At 55.7% G+C, this 14,257-nt stretch overlaps 2 protein-coding genes across 4 annotated transcripts in view; both read right to left on the reverse strand.

Annotated features, from left to right (window-relative positions):
- pwp1 (PWP1 homolog, endonuclein) overlaps nucleotides 1-1,001 on the reverse strand; it is a 44,136-nt gene extending 43,135 nt beyond the window's left edge. Inside the window, exon 1 of one of the 2 annotated variants that reach the window (XM_041216531.1) lies at nucleotides 840-1,001. In XM_041216531.1, the coding sequence (XP_041072465.1) occupies nucleotides 840-905 (66 nt within the window). In that variant the 5' untranslated portion in view covers nucleotides 906-1,001. The remainder of the gene's footprint in view (nucleotides 1-839) is intronic. The other variant, XM_041216532.1, reaches the window with a different exon arrangement.
- Nucleotides 1,002-7,029: 6,028 nt separating this feature from the next.
- The window catches only part of btbd11b (BTB (POZ) domain containing 11b), a 133,482-nt gene continuing 126,254 nt past the window's right edge, over nucleotides 7,030-14,257 (reverse strand). For both annotated transcript variants that reach the window (XM_041216494.1, XM_041216493.1), the window contains 2 exons: nucleotides 10,495-10,608; nucleotides 7,030-7,854 (listed from right to left, as the gene is read on the reverse strand). In XM_041216494.1, the coding sequence (XP_041072428.1) occupies nucleotides 7,645-7,854; nucleotides 10,495-10,608 (324 nt within the window). In that variant the 3' untranslated portion in view covers nucleotides 7,030-7,644. The remainder of the gene's footprint in view (nucleotides 7,855-10,494; nucleotides 10,609-14,257) is intronic.

Here is a 14,257-nt window from a genome sequence, read left to right on the forward strand (position 1 = left end):
CCGCGGCTCTCCCGCAGCGCTGCCCCTCCGACACCGCGGCTCTCCCGCAGCGCTGCCCCTCCGACACCGCGGCTCTCCCGCAGCGCTGCCCCTCCGACACCGCGGCTCTCCCGCAGCGCTGCCCCTCCGACACCGCGGCTCTCCCGCAGCGCTGCCCCTCCGACACCGCGGCTCTCCCGCAGCGCTGCCCCTCCGACACCGCGGCTCTCCCGCAGCGCTGCCCCTCCGACACCGCGGCTCTCCCGCAGCGCTGCCCCTCCGACACCGCGGCTCTCCCGCAGCGCTGCCCCTCCGACACCGCGGCTCTCCCGCAGCGCTGCCCCTCCGACACCGCGGCTCTCCCTCAGCGCTGCCCCTCCGACACCGCGGCTCTCCCTCAGCGCTGCCCCTCCGACACCGCGGCTCTCCCTCAGCGCTGCTCCTCCGACAGTGCGGCTCTCCCTCAGCGCTGCCCCTCCGACAGTGCGGCTCTCCCTCAGCGCTGCCCCTCCGACACGGCGGCTCTCCCTCAGCGCTGTCCCTCCGACACCGCGGCTCTCCCTCAGCGCTGCCCCTCCGACAGTGCGGCGCTCCCTCAGCGCTGTCCCTCCGACAGTGCGGCTCTCCCTCAGCGCTGCCCCTCCGACACCGCGGCTCTCCCTCAGCGCTGCCCCTCCGACAGTGCGGCGCTCCCTCAGCGCTGTCCCTCCGACAGTGCGGCTCTCCCTCAGCGCTGCCCCTCCGACACCGCGGCTCTCCCTCAGCGCTGCCCCTCCGACAGTGCGGCTCTCCCTCAACGCTGCCCCTCCGACAGTGCGGCACTCCCTCAGCACTGACCCTCTAACCCCGCGCCCTCTGACCTTCTCTGGGTTTTCCTGGGCCACCCCGCGGGGGACCCAACTGATACAGGTTCTCAAGCTGCGCATGGCTTCAGGGACAGAGACAGCCGCTTTTCCCGATTGCAGGAGGGTTATCCGCCTACCCGGATGACAACGTCGGTGAATGAGGCCGCACTGGAGAACCACGTGGGGATTCCGGTTCGTCACATCCGGCAAGAGCACCGCCCCCTCCAGCCCCGTTCCTGCCAGCCCAGTCCCCGTCCCCTCCAATCAGAACCGCGCTCCCTCAGCCCGGACCCCGTCCCCTCCAATCAGAACCCCGCTCCCCCAGCCCGGACCCCCCCGTCCCCTCCAATCAGAACCCCGCTCCCCCAGCCCGGACCCCCGTCCCCTCCAATCTGAACCCCGCCCCCCAGTCCGGTTCTCTCCCACCTCCCCAGCACGGACCCCGCCCCCTCCGGTCAGAGCCCCACCCTTGCCTGACCAGTCCACGCCCCCTCCAGTCAGAACCCCGCCTCCTCCAGCCCGGGCCACGCCCCCTCTGGAATCTCCTCGCCCTGAGCCGACGAGGAGCCAAGTGGCATTTGCATAGCGCCTTTCATTCCCACAGCATTTTCCAAGGGTCTTTCGCAGCCAGTGAAACACATACAAAGCACCGCCAATGTTGTAATGTAGGAAATCCCGGCAGCCAACCTGTGCAACAAGCAGCCATGAGGCTCTGAGCAAGTAACCTGCTTCGTGACATTGGTTAAGGGACAATTATTGGCTGGGATTCCGGTGAGATTCCTCCTGCTTTAGTATCTGGGAGCAGAATAGGAACCTGGTTTGTGGAACTGACCAATGCTGTCTCTCTCTCTCCCTCCCCATGCTTCCTTTGCCTGCAGTTTCACAGCTATTGGGCTTTTTCTCAGCTGCTCTTGCGAACAGAGGTGACATTTGATGGAGATGTTGTCCCTGCTTGTCACAGCAGGAACAGTGCAACCTCACCTCAAGTGTCAAACTCTCTGTCATCACTTAAAGGAAGCAAGATTCTCCAATAGATCACAACTTTGGTGGTGGTGGGACATATTGAGAGGGTGGTTAGCAAAGCATATTGGATCTTGCGCTTCCTAAATCGAGGCATTGTGTACAAAAGTTATGCTGCACCTTTACAAAGCTCTGGTTTGGACCCAGCTAGAACGTTAACATCCAGTTCTGGTCGCCACACTTTAAGGATATGAGGGTTCTTGAGAGGTTGCAGAGGAGATTTTACCAGAATGGTTCCAGGGATGGGGGATTTTAGCCACAAGGTTAGCTTGGAGAAGCTGGGGTTGTTTTCCTTGGATCAAAGGAGATTGAGGGGAGATTTGATCAAGGTGTGCATGATGACGACAGGTTTCGATAAGGTGGACACAGAAAACCTGTTAGCCAATGGTACAAAGACTAGGAGGGCACAGAATTAAGGTTTTGGGCAAGAGATAGTGGGGGGGGGGGGCTAGGATTTGAGGAAGAACTTTTTACACAGCGAGTAGTGATGACCCAGACCTGACTGCGCACAAGGGTGATGGAAGCGGAGACAGTCAATAATTTCAAAAGAGAATTGGTTTGGCGCTTGAGGGAAATAAACTTGCAGGACAACAAGGTTAGAATAGGTGATTGGTTTGCTCCAAGGAGGGCTGGCATATACTTGATGGGATGACTGGCCTCCCTGTAAATGACTCTCTGGCTAACTCTACCGTTACCCTCATGCTTGTTTGCAAATCCGTTCATGGCCTCACCCCTCCCTACCTCTGTATCCTCCTCCAGCCCAACAAACTTCCGGATCTCTGCACTCCTCCAGCTGAAGCCTCTTAGACTATCCCAGATTTTAATCGCTCTATCACTGGCGTCCGTGCCTTCGGCTGTTTGGGCCCTAAACTCTAGCTTTTCCTCCCTAATTCTCTCCACCTCTCTTTCCTCCTTTGAGAGGCTCCTTAAGACAGAAATCTTTGAACCAGCTTTTAGTTATCTGACCTAATATCTCCTTGTGACTCAATGTCAAATTTTATTTGTGAATGCACAAGCTTTGGGAAGTCAGGAACTGAGTTACTCGTCACATGATTCCCAGCCTCTGACCTGCTCTTGTAGCCACAGTATTTATATAGCTGGTGCACTTCAGTTTCTGGTCAATGGTAACCCTTCAGGATGTTGATAGTGGGGGATTCAGTGATGGTAATACCATTGAACATCAAGGGGTGATGGATGGATTCTCTCTTGTTGAAGATGGTCATTTCCTTGCACTAGTGTGGCGTGGATGTTACTTGCCATATAGCAGCCAAGCCTAAATATTGTCCAGGTCTTGCTGCATATGGATACTGACTGCTTCAGCATCTGAGTAGTCACAAATGGTACTGAACACTGTGCAGTCATCAGCAAACGTCCCCTTTTCTGACCTTGTTACATTGAAGCAGCTGAAGATGGTTGGGCCGAGGACAGTACCCTGAGGAACAGCTGCAGTGGTGTCCTGGAGCTGAGATGATTGGCCTCCTGTCCTCATTACAGCCTTGGTTCAAACATGGACAAAAGAGCTGAGCTCCCGAGGTGAGGTGAGAGTGACTGCCCTTGACATCAAGGCAGCATTTGACTGAGTGTGGCATCAAGGAGCCCTAGCAAAACTGGAGTCAATGGGAATCAAGGGGAAAACTCTCTGTTGGTTGGAGTCATACCTAGCACAAAGGAAGATGGTTGTGGCTGTCAGAGGCCAATCATCTCAGTTCCAGGACATCACTGCAGGAGTTCCTCAGGGTAGTGTCCTCGGCCCAACCATTTTCAGCTGCTTCAGTGTAACATAAGGTCAGAAATGGGGATGTTTGCTGATGACTGCACAGTGTTCAGTACCATTTGTGACTACTCAGATGCTGAAGCAGTCAGTATCCATATGCAGCAAGACCTGGACAATATTCAGGCTTGGCTGCTATATGGCAAGTAACATTCACGCCACACTAATGCAAGGAAATGACCATCTCCAACAAGAGAGAATCTAACCATCACCTCTTGACATTCAATGGCATTATTATTGCTGTATTCCCCCACTATCAACATCCTGCGGGGTTACCATTGACCAGAAACTGAAGTGCACCAGCTATATAAATACCGTAGCTACAAGAGCAGGTCAGAGGCTGGGAATCATGTGACGAGTAACTCAGTTCCTGACTTCCCAAAGCCTGTCCACCATCTACAACACATGTCAGGAGTGTGATGGAATACTCTCCACTTACCTGGATGAGTGCAGCTCCAACAACGCTCAAGCTGCACCACACATTCAGGACAAAGCAGCCTGCTTGACTGGCATCCCATACACCACCTTTAACATTCACTCCCTCCACCACTGATGCACAGTGGCAGCAGTGTGTGCCATCTCTTTAAAAATTAATTCACGGGATGTGGGTGTTGGTGGCTGGGCCAGCAGTTACTGCCCAGCCCTTATTGCTCTTGAGAAGGTGGTGGTGAGCTGCCTTCTTGAACCGTTGCAGTCCACGTGGTGCAGGTACACCTACAGTGCTGTTTGGGAGGGAGTTCCAGGACTTTGACCCAGCGACAGTGAAGGAACGGTGGTATATTTCCAAGTCAGGATGGTGAGTGGCTTGGAGGGGAACTTCTGGGTGGTAGAGGTTGCAGTTTTGAGAGGTGCTGTCTACAAGATGCACTGCAGCAACTCATGAAGGCTCCTTTGACATGCACTTTACAGTCAATGAAGTATTTCTGAAGGGTAGTCTCTATTGTAGCCAATTTGAACACAAGGTCCCACAAAATGTGTTAATTACCAGATAATCTGTTTTTGTGTTGTTGAATGAGGGATAAAAATTGGCTGGGACACTGGGGAAGAACTCACTCTGATCATCTTCTGAGTAGTGCCATGCCATCTTTCATGTCCCCTGAGAGTGCAGACAGGACCTCATTTTAATATCTCATCAATTAAGTGGCACCTCTGGCAGTGCAGCACCCCCCAACACTGCACTGGCATATCAGCCTTGGTTTCATGCTCAAGTCTCTGGAGTGGGGTTTGAACCTACAACCTTCTGATTCAGAGGCAAGAGTGTTACCAACTGAGCTACAACAGAACGAACCAGGGAACTTTTGCTCGGTTGCTATATAATCTCTGGTAATACCAGCAGATGGAGAAGTTTATGCTAGAATTAATACAAATAATGGAGTCATTTCATAGAGTCGTTACCGCCCAGAGGGAGACCATTCTGCCCGTTGTGTCCATGATGGAATCTACAAGAATCTGAATTTTTCCCTAGATCATGGGAAGTGAATGGAAGTGAAGAATTGGGGCTTTGGCTCATCGATACATTCCGACATCTTGTGACAAAATGCTCAACTGAATGACAACACTCGGTATTTTACACTCAACGCCTTCACTTTTCAGATGAAGAAACACATCTCCATTCAAATGATTTAAGGGCGTTTGTCATTTTCATTGGGAATTCTGATCACTTAAGATTCTGTAGAAACTCCCCATTACCTAAAAGTAAAGGACGTTTGCCTAAAATTCAGCTACATTGCCCACAGATAGTAAAACATTCCCAGTCCCGGATGCAGAGGATTGCTGGCTCCAGGTGATGGTAACCAGGGTTAAAGCTCAAAATTAACATGAAAGTGGAAAATCAGCCAGGGCTCCTGATCACTATCTAATGAACACTGGGTCAGTGGAGAAATCAGCCAGAGTTCCTGCTCATCACTGTCCAGTGATAAAAGCAAAAAAATTGCTGGGTTAGAGGGAAAATCAGCCAGGATTCTTACTCCCGGTCACTGTCCAGTGACCCCTGGGTTAGAGAGAGGAGGAATCAGTCAGGATTTCTGGCCCGATCACAGTCCAGCGACCCCTGATCTCAGGGTAGGAATTCTGCTATCCTTACCTGGGTTCCTTCGTTAGAGAGCGCGAGAGAGAGAGCATGAGAGGGATTTGGCTTGGATTACTGCTCCTGATCACTGTCCAGTGACCCCTGGGTTAGAGGAGAAATCAGCCAGAGTACCTGCTCATGATCACTGTCCAGTGACCCCTGGGTTAGAGGAGAAATCAGCCAGAGTACCTGCTCATGATCACTGTCCAGTGACCCCTGGGTTAGAGGAGAAATCAGCCAGAGTACCTGCTCATGATCACTGTCCAGTGACCCCTGGGTTAGAGAGAGGGGAAATCATTCAGGTTTTTTGGCCCGATCACTGTCCAGTGACCCCTGATCTAAGTGGGGCTGCCCCATGGTCCCCTGCATCATATCTGTATTAGGCCCAGCCCCTCTCTCTGGGCCGAGTGAGGTTATCCATTCTATTCCGTCAGGTGACATGTATATTATTCACCACATGTTTAGCTGAGACTTACAGAGCATTTTTAAATAGTCTTTTATAGAAAAACATTCACTTCACTAATCGATATAACAATCTATAACTTAAATCAATTAAAATATTCTCACTTCCTGGGCATTGCTGGTTGCTGCAGTATGAACAATAAATAATTGTCAGGCTGAGAATGAGCTGGCTTGTTTGTAACATCAGATCTCAGAGTGAAATCGCAGTGTCCTCACGTGAAGCTGTGTTGATGTAAGTCATGATGTTTACAAGACAACTGCTGCTTGGTTCGTTTCCAGGTCCTGGCCTCTGCACAGCCACAGTCTTTACAACTGTCCACTTTCAAACCCTTGCTATCTGAATCATAGCTAAAATATTTTAGTCATATCACAAATTGTTATATAAGGAATATTAAAGAAATATATCAATGTTTTTTATTATACAGAATTTCACACTATTGGCAGATCCTGTCACTGGATCCAGCTCCTAGGTTTCCCAAAATGTCTCTCGAGTCCGATTAAAGTTGATGGAGCTCTCCAGTCTGAGGTCAAATAGATAAATAACGCAAGTAAATTGATAAATCCTCAACTATAAATTCAACAGCTCAGCTTCCTGGGATCTCCGAATCGAGAACTAAGGTTAAGATTTTTTTCCTACATTCTTTCATGGGATGTGGAACATTTGTTGCCCATCCCTAGTTTCCCTTGAGCTGAGCGGCTGGCTAGGCCATTTCAGAGTTAACCACAGGAGCCACACGTAGGCCAGACTGAGTAAGGATGGCAGATTTCCTTGGTGAACCTGATGGGTTTTTACAACAATCAATGCTGGTTTCATGGTCACCATTGTTGAGACTAGGTTTATATTCCAGATTTATTAATTATTTTTTATTAATTAATTGAATTCAAATTCCACTAGCTGCCACAGTGGGATTTGAACCCCTGTCCCCACAGCATTAGCTTGAGCCTCTGGATTGCTAGTCCAGCCACATTGCCACCATCTCCCCAGTTGGCGCTGAGCTGGGCTAGGCTGATGCATGTTCTGGGTTCCAGGGAAATGCTTCAATTTCTGAATGCTCATTCCTCCCTCACTGACCATCAAACACACAGAACCTGCGAGTGTGTCGGACATGTCCTGACCATTGTCCCCTCTAGGCCACCCGTCAAAGGGACTCTGTGGCCACAGTAAACATGAAACAGGTTAAGATCCCAGACTCTGCTTGTGGAGACACACACAGCTCCAACCCAGACACAAGTCCAGTCTCCTCATCGTTGGAAAAATCTGGTTTTCCTCGGAGATGATTATATTTGCTTTGGCGGCCGTGAATCGAAAGAAGCTTGATGGGACTTTGAGAAACATCTGGAATTGTTCAGAGTTAAAAAGAAGTGCACAGAGGGCTGGAATGGAACCTGTCACTACTCTGTCACTCGTCCCACACTTCTTAGCGAAACGAATTATTTTTTCATCAGATTCAAAGCTTAATCCATAACGTCCGAAGCCAAACAAGTCAGCCATGTCTGGATCACACAATGGATCCCTTCGAGGTTGATAGGTGTATTGACTGGATCCTTGTTGTCAGTGCAGTCTCTAAATCACGCAGTACATCCTGTCCCTGTGAGTCCTCCCCGGAGGAGTACAATAACTGTTTAAAAGCTTCATTCTCCATCAGAGAGACCATATTCTTCAGGAAGTATCCTTCACAGAACGCAGAGAGATGAGAAGCTCCAACAAACTAGAGGGAGGCAAATAAAATACTGTCAGCGGGTCAGTGATAACAGGCCTCTGTCTTTGCAAACTACCAACCCACCTCCAACTCCCTATTCATCTGCCAAGGCCCTGAGCATGTTGTCACTTCCCGATCTGTGCCCATTTATCCCCACACCTCTCTCCCAACAGATTTTCACCATAACTCCTATCAAAGTTACAAATATGCAACTGTGACCGTGGTAAACTATCCTTCCTCATCCTTCTCAACCTGTCCGCAGCCTTTGACATGGTTGATCGCACCACCCTTCTCCAACACCTCTCTGCTAAAAGTTCGGCGGATTGGGCCTAGTTCCATTCTTATCTATTCGATCGTAAGTTGAGAACCTCCTGCAATTGCCACTTTGTGATCTCTTATGCCCACAAGGTTCTAACCTTTGCCCCTCCCTATTTGCTGTCCCTCAGTGACACCCTCCAGAAACAGAATATCAGCTTTCCCAAATACGCTAACAACACCCAGCTCCAATGTATCACCATCTCTCTCAACAGAGGGAGAGCGAGAGGGCGGGCGGGAGAGAGAGAGAGCGAGAGGGCGGGCCGGAGAGAGATAGAGAGAGAGGGCGGGCAGAAGAGAGAGAGAGCGAGAGGGCGGGCCGGAGAGAGATAGAGAGAGAGGGCGGGCAGAAGAGAGAGAGAGAGAGAGAGAGGGCGGGCGGGAGAGAGAGAGAGGGTGAGGGAGGGTGAGAGAGAGGGAGGGCGAGAGAGAGGGTGAGGGAGGGTGAGAGAGAGGGGGAGGGCGAGAGAGAGGGGGAGGGAGGGGCGAGAGAGAGGGGGAGGGAGGGCGAGAGAGAGGGGGAGGGTGAGAGAGAGGGAGGGCGAGAGAGAGAGGGAGGGAGGGTGAGAGAGAGGGAGGGCGAGAGAGAGAGGGAGGGAGGGTGAGAGAGAGGGGGAGGGCGAGAGAGAGGGGGAGGGAGGGCGAGAGAGAGGGGGGAGGGCGAGAGAGAGGGGGAGGGAGGGCGAGAGAGAGGGGGAGGGTGAGAGAGAGGGGGAGGGAGGGCGAGAGAGAGGGGGAGGGTGAGAGAGAGGGGGAGGGAGGGCGAGAGAGAGGGGGAGGGTGAGAGAGAGGGGGAGGGCGAGAGAGAGAGGGAGGGCGAGTGGGAGAGAGAGGGAGGGCGGGTGGGAGAGAGAGGGAGGGCGAGTGGGAGAGGGAGGGCGAGTGGGAGAGAGAGGGATGGCGGGTGGGAGAGAGAGGGAGGGCGAGGGCGGGTGGGAGAGAGAGGGAGGGCGAGTGGGAGAGAGAGGGAGGGCGGGTGGGAGAAGAGGGAGGGCGGGTGGGAGAGAGAGGGAGGGCGAGTGGGAGAGAGAGAGGGAGGGCGGGTGGGAGGGAGAGGGAGGGCGAGTGGGAGAGGGAGGGCGGGTGGGAGAGAGAGGGAGGGCGGGTGGGAGAAAGAGGGAGGGCGAGTGGGAGAGAGAGAGGGAGGGCGGAGTGGGAGAGAGAGAGGGAGGGCGAGTGGGAGAGGGAGGGCGAGTGGGAGAGGGAGGGCGGGTGGGAGAGAGAGGGAGGGCGGGTGGGAGAGAGAGGGAGGGCGAGTGGGAGAGAGAGAGGGAGGGCGAGTGGGAGAGGGAGGGCGAGTGGGAGAGAGAGGGAGGGCGGGTGGGAGAAAGAGGGAGGGCGGGCGGGAGAGAGAGGGAGGGCGGGTGGGAGAGAGAGAGGGAGGGAGGGCGAGAGAGGGGGAGGGCGAGTGGGAGAGAGAGGGAGGGCGGGTGGGAGAAAGAGGGAGGGCGAGGGCGGGTGGGAGAGAGAGAGGGAGGGAGGGCGAGAGAGAGGGAGGGAGGGCGAGAGAGGGGGAGGGCGAGTGGGAGAGAGAGGGAGGGCGGGTGGGAGAAAGAGGGAGGGTGAGTGGGAGAGAGAGGGGGGGCGGGTGGGAGAAAGAGGGAGGGCGAGTGGGAGAGAGAGGGAGGGCGGGTGGGAGAGGGAGGGAGGGCGGGTGGGAGAGGGAGGGCGAGGGCGGGTGGGAGAGAGAGGGAGGGCGGGTGGGAGAGAGAGGGAGGGCGGGTGGGAGAAAGAGGGAGGGCGAGAGAGAGGGGAGAGGGCGAGGGCGGGGGGGAGAGGGAGGGAGGGCGGGTGGGAGAGGGAGGGAGGGCGAGTGGGAGAGGGAGGGCGAGGGCGGGTGGGAGAGAGAGGGAGGGCGAGTGGGAGAGAGAGGGAGGGCGAGTGGGAGAGAGAGGGGGAGGGCGGGTGGGAGAGAGAGAGGGAGGGCGAGTGGGAGAGGGAGGGCGGGTGGGAGAGAGAGGGAGGGCGAGTGGGAGAGGGAGGGCGGGTGGGAGAGAGAGGGAGGGCGGGTGGGAGAGAGAGGGAGGGCGAGTGGGAGAGAGAGGGGGAGGGCGGGTGGGAGAGAGAGAGGGAGGGAGGGCGAGAGAGGGGGAGGGCGAGTGGGAGAGAGAGGGAGGGCGGGTGGGAGAAAGAGGGAGGGCGAGTGGGAGAGGGAGGGCGGGTGGGAGAGAGAGGGAGGGCGGGTGGGAGAGGGAGGGAGGGCGAGTGGGAGAGGGAGGGCGAGGGCGAGTGGGAGAGAAGGCACAATAGCGAGTGACAAGAGGGGGCTGTGAGGGAGGGGGAAACACAGCGAGGTAGAGATAGATAAGTTCGTGTTTAGGTAATTGCCCTCACCTTGGCATGATTATACATCTCGACACAGTTGTCGACGCTGATGATTTTTGCACACAGGAGCTCACAGTGTCGTTGCAGAGCCTCAAGCTGGAAAAATTTAGCTGCCGACAATAACTGGAACAGAAACATGACAGAGATCGGTGAGAGAAACATTCTCCTGAGATCAGTGAGAGTCTCAATAATATTCAGCATCTAATAAAATAAATAGACAAGTCATTTACAGGAGTCGCAATATTTGAAAATATCTGGAGGGAATTGTCCATTAGTTGGGTATTAAGGAGGAAATATTCTCCGATTCAAAATGAAACAGTCGCAGGTGTGAGTAAAACAGCAAACTAGCAGAGAAATTAAGGTTAGAATCTGCATTCAGCGCACACACATACACCCAGACCCACACACACACCCACCCAGAACCACACACACACACATACACCCAGACCCACACACACACACATACACCCAGACCCACACACATACACCCAGACCCACACACACACACATACACCCAGACCCACACACACACACATACACCCAGACCCACACACATACACCCAGACCCACACACACACACATACACCCAGACCCACACACACACACATACACCCAGACCCACACACATACACCCAGACCCACACACACAGACCCACACACAGCCCCACACACACACACCCAGACCCCCCCACACACACACCCAGACCCACACACACACCCACCCAGACCCAGACACACACCCAGACCCACACACACACCCAGACACACACACATACACCCAGACCCACACACACACACACATACACCCAGTCCCACACACACAGACCCACACACACACACCCAGACCCGCCTACACACACACCCAGACCCCCACACACACACACCCAGAGATACACACACACCCAGAGATACACACACACACACCCAGGCCCACACACACACCCCCAGACTCACACACACACCCCCAGACCCACACACACACACACCCAGACCCACACACACACACACCCAGACCCACACACACACACACCCAGACCCACACACACACACACCCAGACCCCCACACACACACCCAGACCCACACACACACACCCAGACACACAGACCCCCACACACACACACACACACCCAGACTCACCCACACACACCCAGACCCCCACACACACACACCCAGACCCCCACACACACACACACCCAGACCCCCACACACACACACACACCCAGACCCCCACACACACACACACACCCAGACCCACACACACACACACTCAGACCCACACACACACACCCAGACACACAGACCCACACACACACACACACCCAGACTCACACACACACACCCAGACCCCCACACAGACATACCCAGACCGACACACACACACCCAGACACACCCAGACACACAGACCCACACACACACCCAGACCCACACACACACACACCCAGACCCACACGCACACACCCAGACCCACACGCACACACCCAGACCCACACACACACACCCAGATGCGCGCACACATACCCAGACGCGCGCACACACACACACACACACCCAGACCCCCCCACACACACATTCACCCAGACGCCCCCCCCACACACACACACACACCCAGACCCACACCCCCACACACACCCCCAGACCCACACACACACCCCCAGACCCAGACCCACACACACACACGCACACACACACCCAGACCCACACACACGCCCAGACACACACACCCAGACACACACACCCAGACCCCCACACACACCCAGACACACACACCCACACCCAGACACACAACCAGATCCCCACACACACACACCCAGACCCACACACACACCCACCCAGACCCCGACACACACCCACCCAGACCCACACACACACCCACACACACACACCCAGGCCCACCGACACACACACCCAGACCCACACACACACACACCCAGACACACACACACACACCCAGACACACACACCCAGACTCACACACCCACACACACACACCCAGACTCACACATACACACACCCAGACCCCCACACACACACCCAGACCCCCACACACACACACCCAGACCCACACACACACACCCAGACGCGCGCACACACCCACACACACCCAGACCCCCCCCACACACACATTCACCCAGACGCCCCCCCCCCACACACACACACACACTCCCAGACCCACACACACACACCCAGACTCACACACACACACACCCAGACCCACACACACACACACCCAGACCCACACACACACACCCAGACGCGCGCACACACCCACACACACCCAGACCCCCCCACACACACATTCACCCAGACGCCCCCCCCCCCACACACACACACACTCCCAGACTCACACACACACACACACGCACACACACATCCAGACCCACCCACACACACACCCAGACCCACCCACACACACCCAGACACACACACCCACACACACACACCCAGACCCCCACACACACACACCCAGACCCCCCCACACACACATTCACCCAGACGCCCCCCCCCACACACACACACACACACACACACACACACCCAGACCCACCCACACACACTCCCAGACCCACACACACACCCCCAGACCCAGACCCACACACACACACGCACACACACACCCAGACCCACCCACACACACACCCAGACCCACACACACACACCCAGACCCCCACACACACACACCCACACCCAGACACACACCCAGACCCCCACACAGACACACCCAGACCCACACACACACCCAGACACACCCAGACACACAGACCCACACACACACACACAGACCCATACGCACACACCCAGACCCACACACACACACCCAGACGCGCGCACACATACCCAGACGCGCGCACACACCCACACACACCCAGACCCCCCCCACACACACATTCACCCAGACACCCCCCCCCACACACACACACACCCAGACCCACACACACCCAGACCCACACCCCCACACACACCCCCAGACCCAGACCCACACACACACACACGCACACACACACCCAGACCCACACACCCACACCCAGACACACACACCCAGACACACACACCCACACCCAGACACACACACCCACACCCAGACACACACCCAGATCCCCACACACACACACCCAGACCCGCACACACACCCACCCAGACCCCCACACACACCCACCCAGACCCACACACACACCCACACACACACACCCAGACCCACACACACACACACCCAGACACACACACACCCAGACACACACACACACACCCAGACACACACACCCAGACTCACACACCCACACACACACACCCAGACTCACACACACACACACCCAGACCCCCACACGCACACCCAGACCCCTACACACACACCCAGACCCCCACACACACACACCCAGACACACACACACCCAGACCCCCACACACACACCCAGACCCCTACACACACACCCAGACCCCCACACACACACACCCAGACCCCCACACACACACACCCAGACCCACACACACACACACCCAGACACACAGACCCACACACACCCACCTAGACCCACACGCACACACACCCAGACCCACACGCACACACCCAGACCCACACGCATACCCCCAGACGCGCGCACGCACACCCAGACGCGCGCACGCACACCCAGACGCGCGCACACACCCAGACCCCCCCCACACACATTCACCCAGACGCCCCCCCCACACACACACACACCCAGACCCACACACACCCAGACCCACACCCCCACACACACCCCCAGACCCACACACACACCCCCAGACCCAGACCC

This window comes from Carcharodon carcharias, chromosome 21 (assembly GCF_017639515.1).
Source record: "Carcharodon carcharias isolate sCarCar2 chromosome 21, sCarCar2.pri, whole genome shotgun sequence".
Taxonomy (NCBI): Eukaryota; Metazoa; Chordata; class Chondrichthyes; order Lamniformes; family Lamnidae; genus Carcharodon; species Carcharodon carcharias.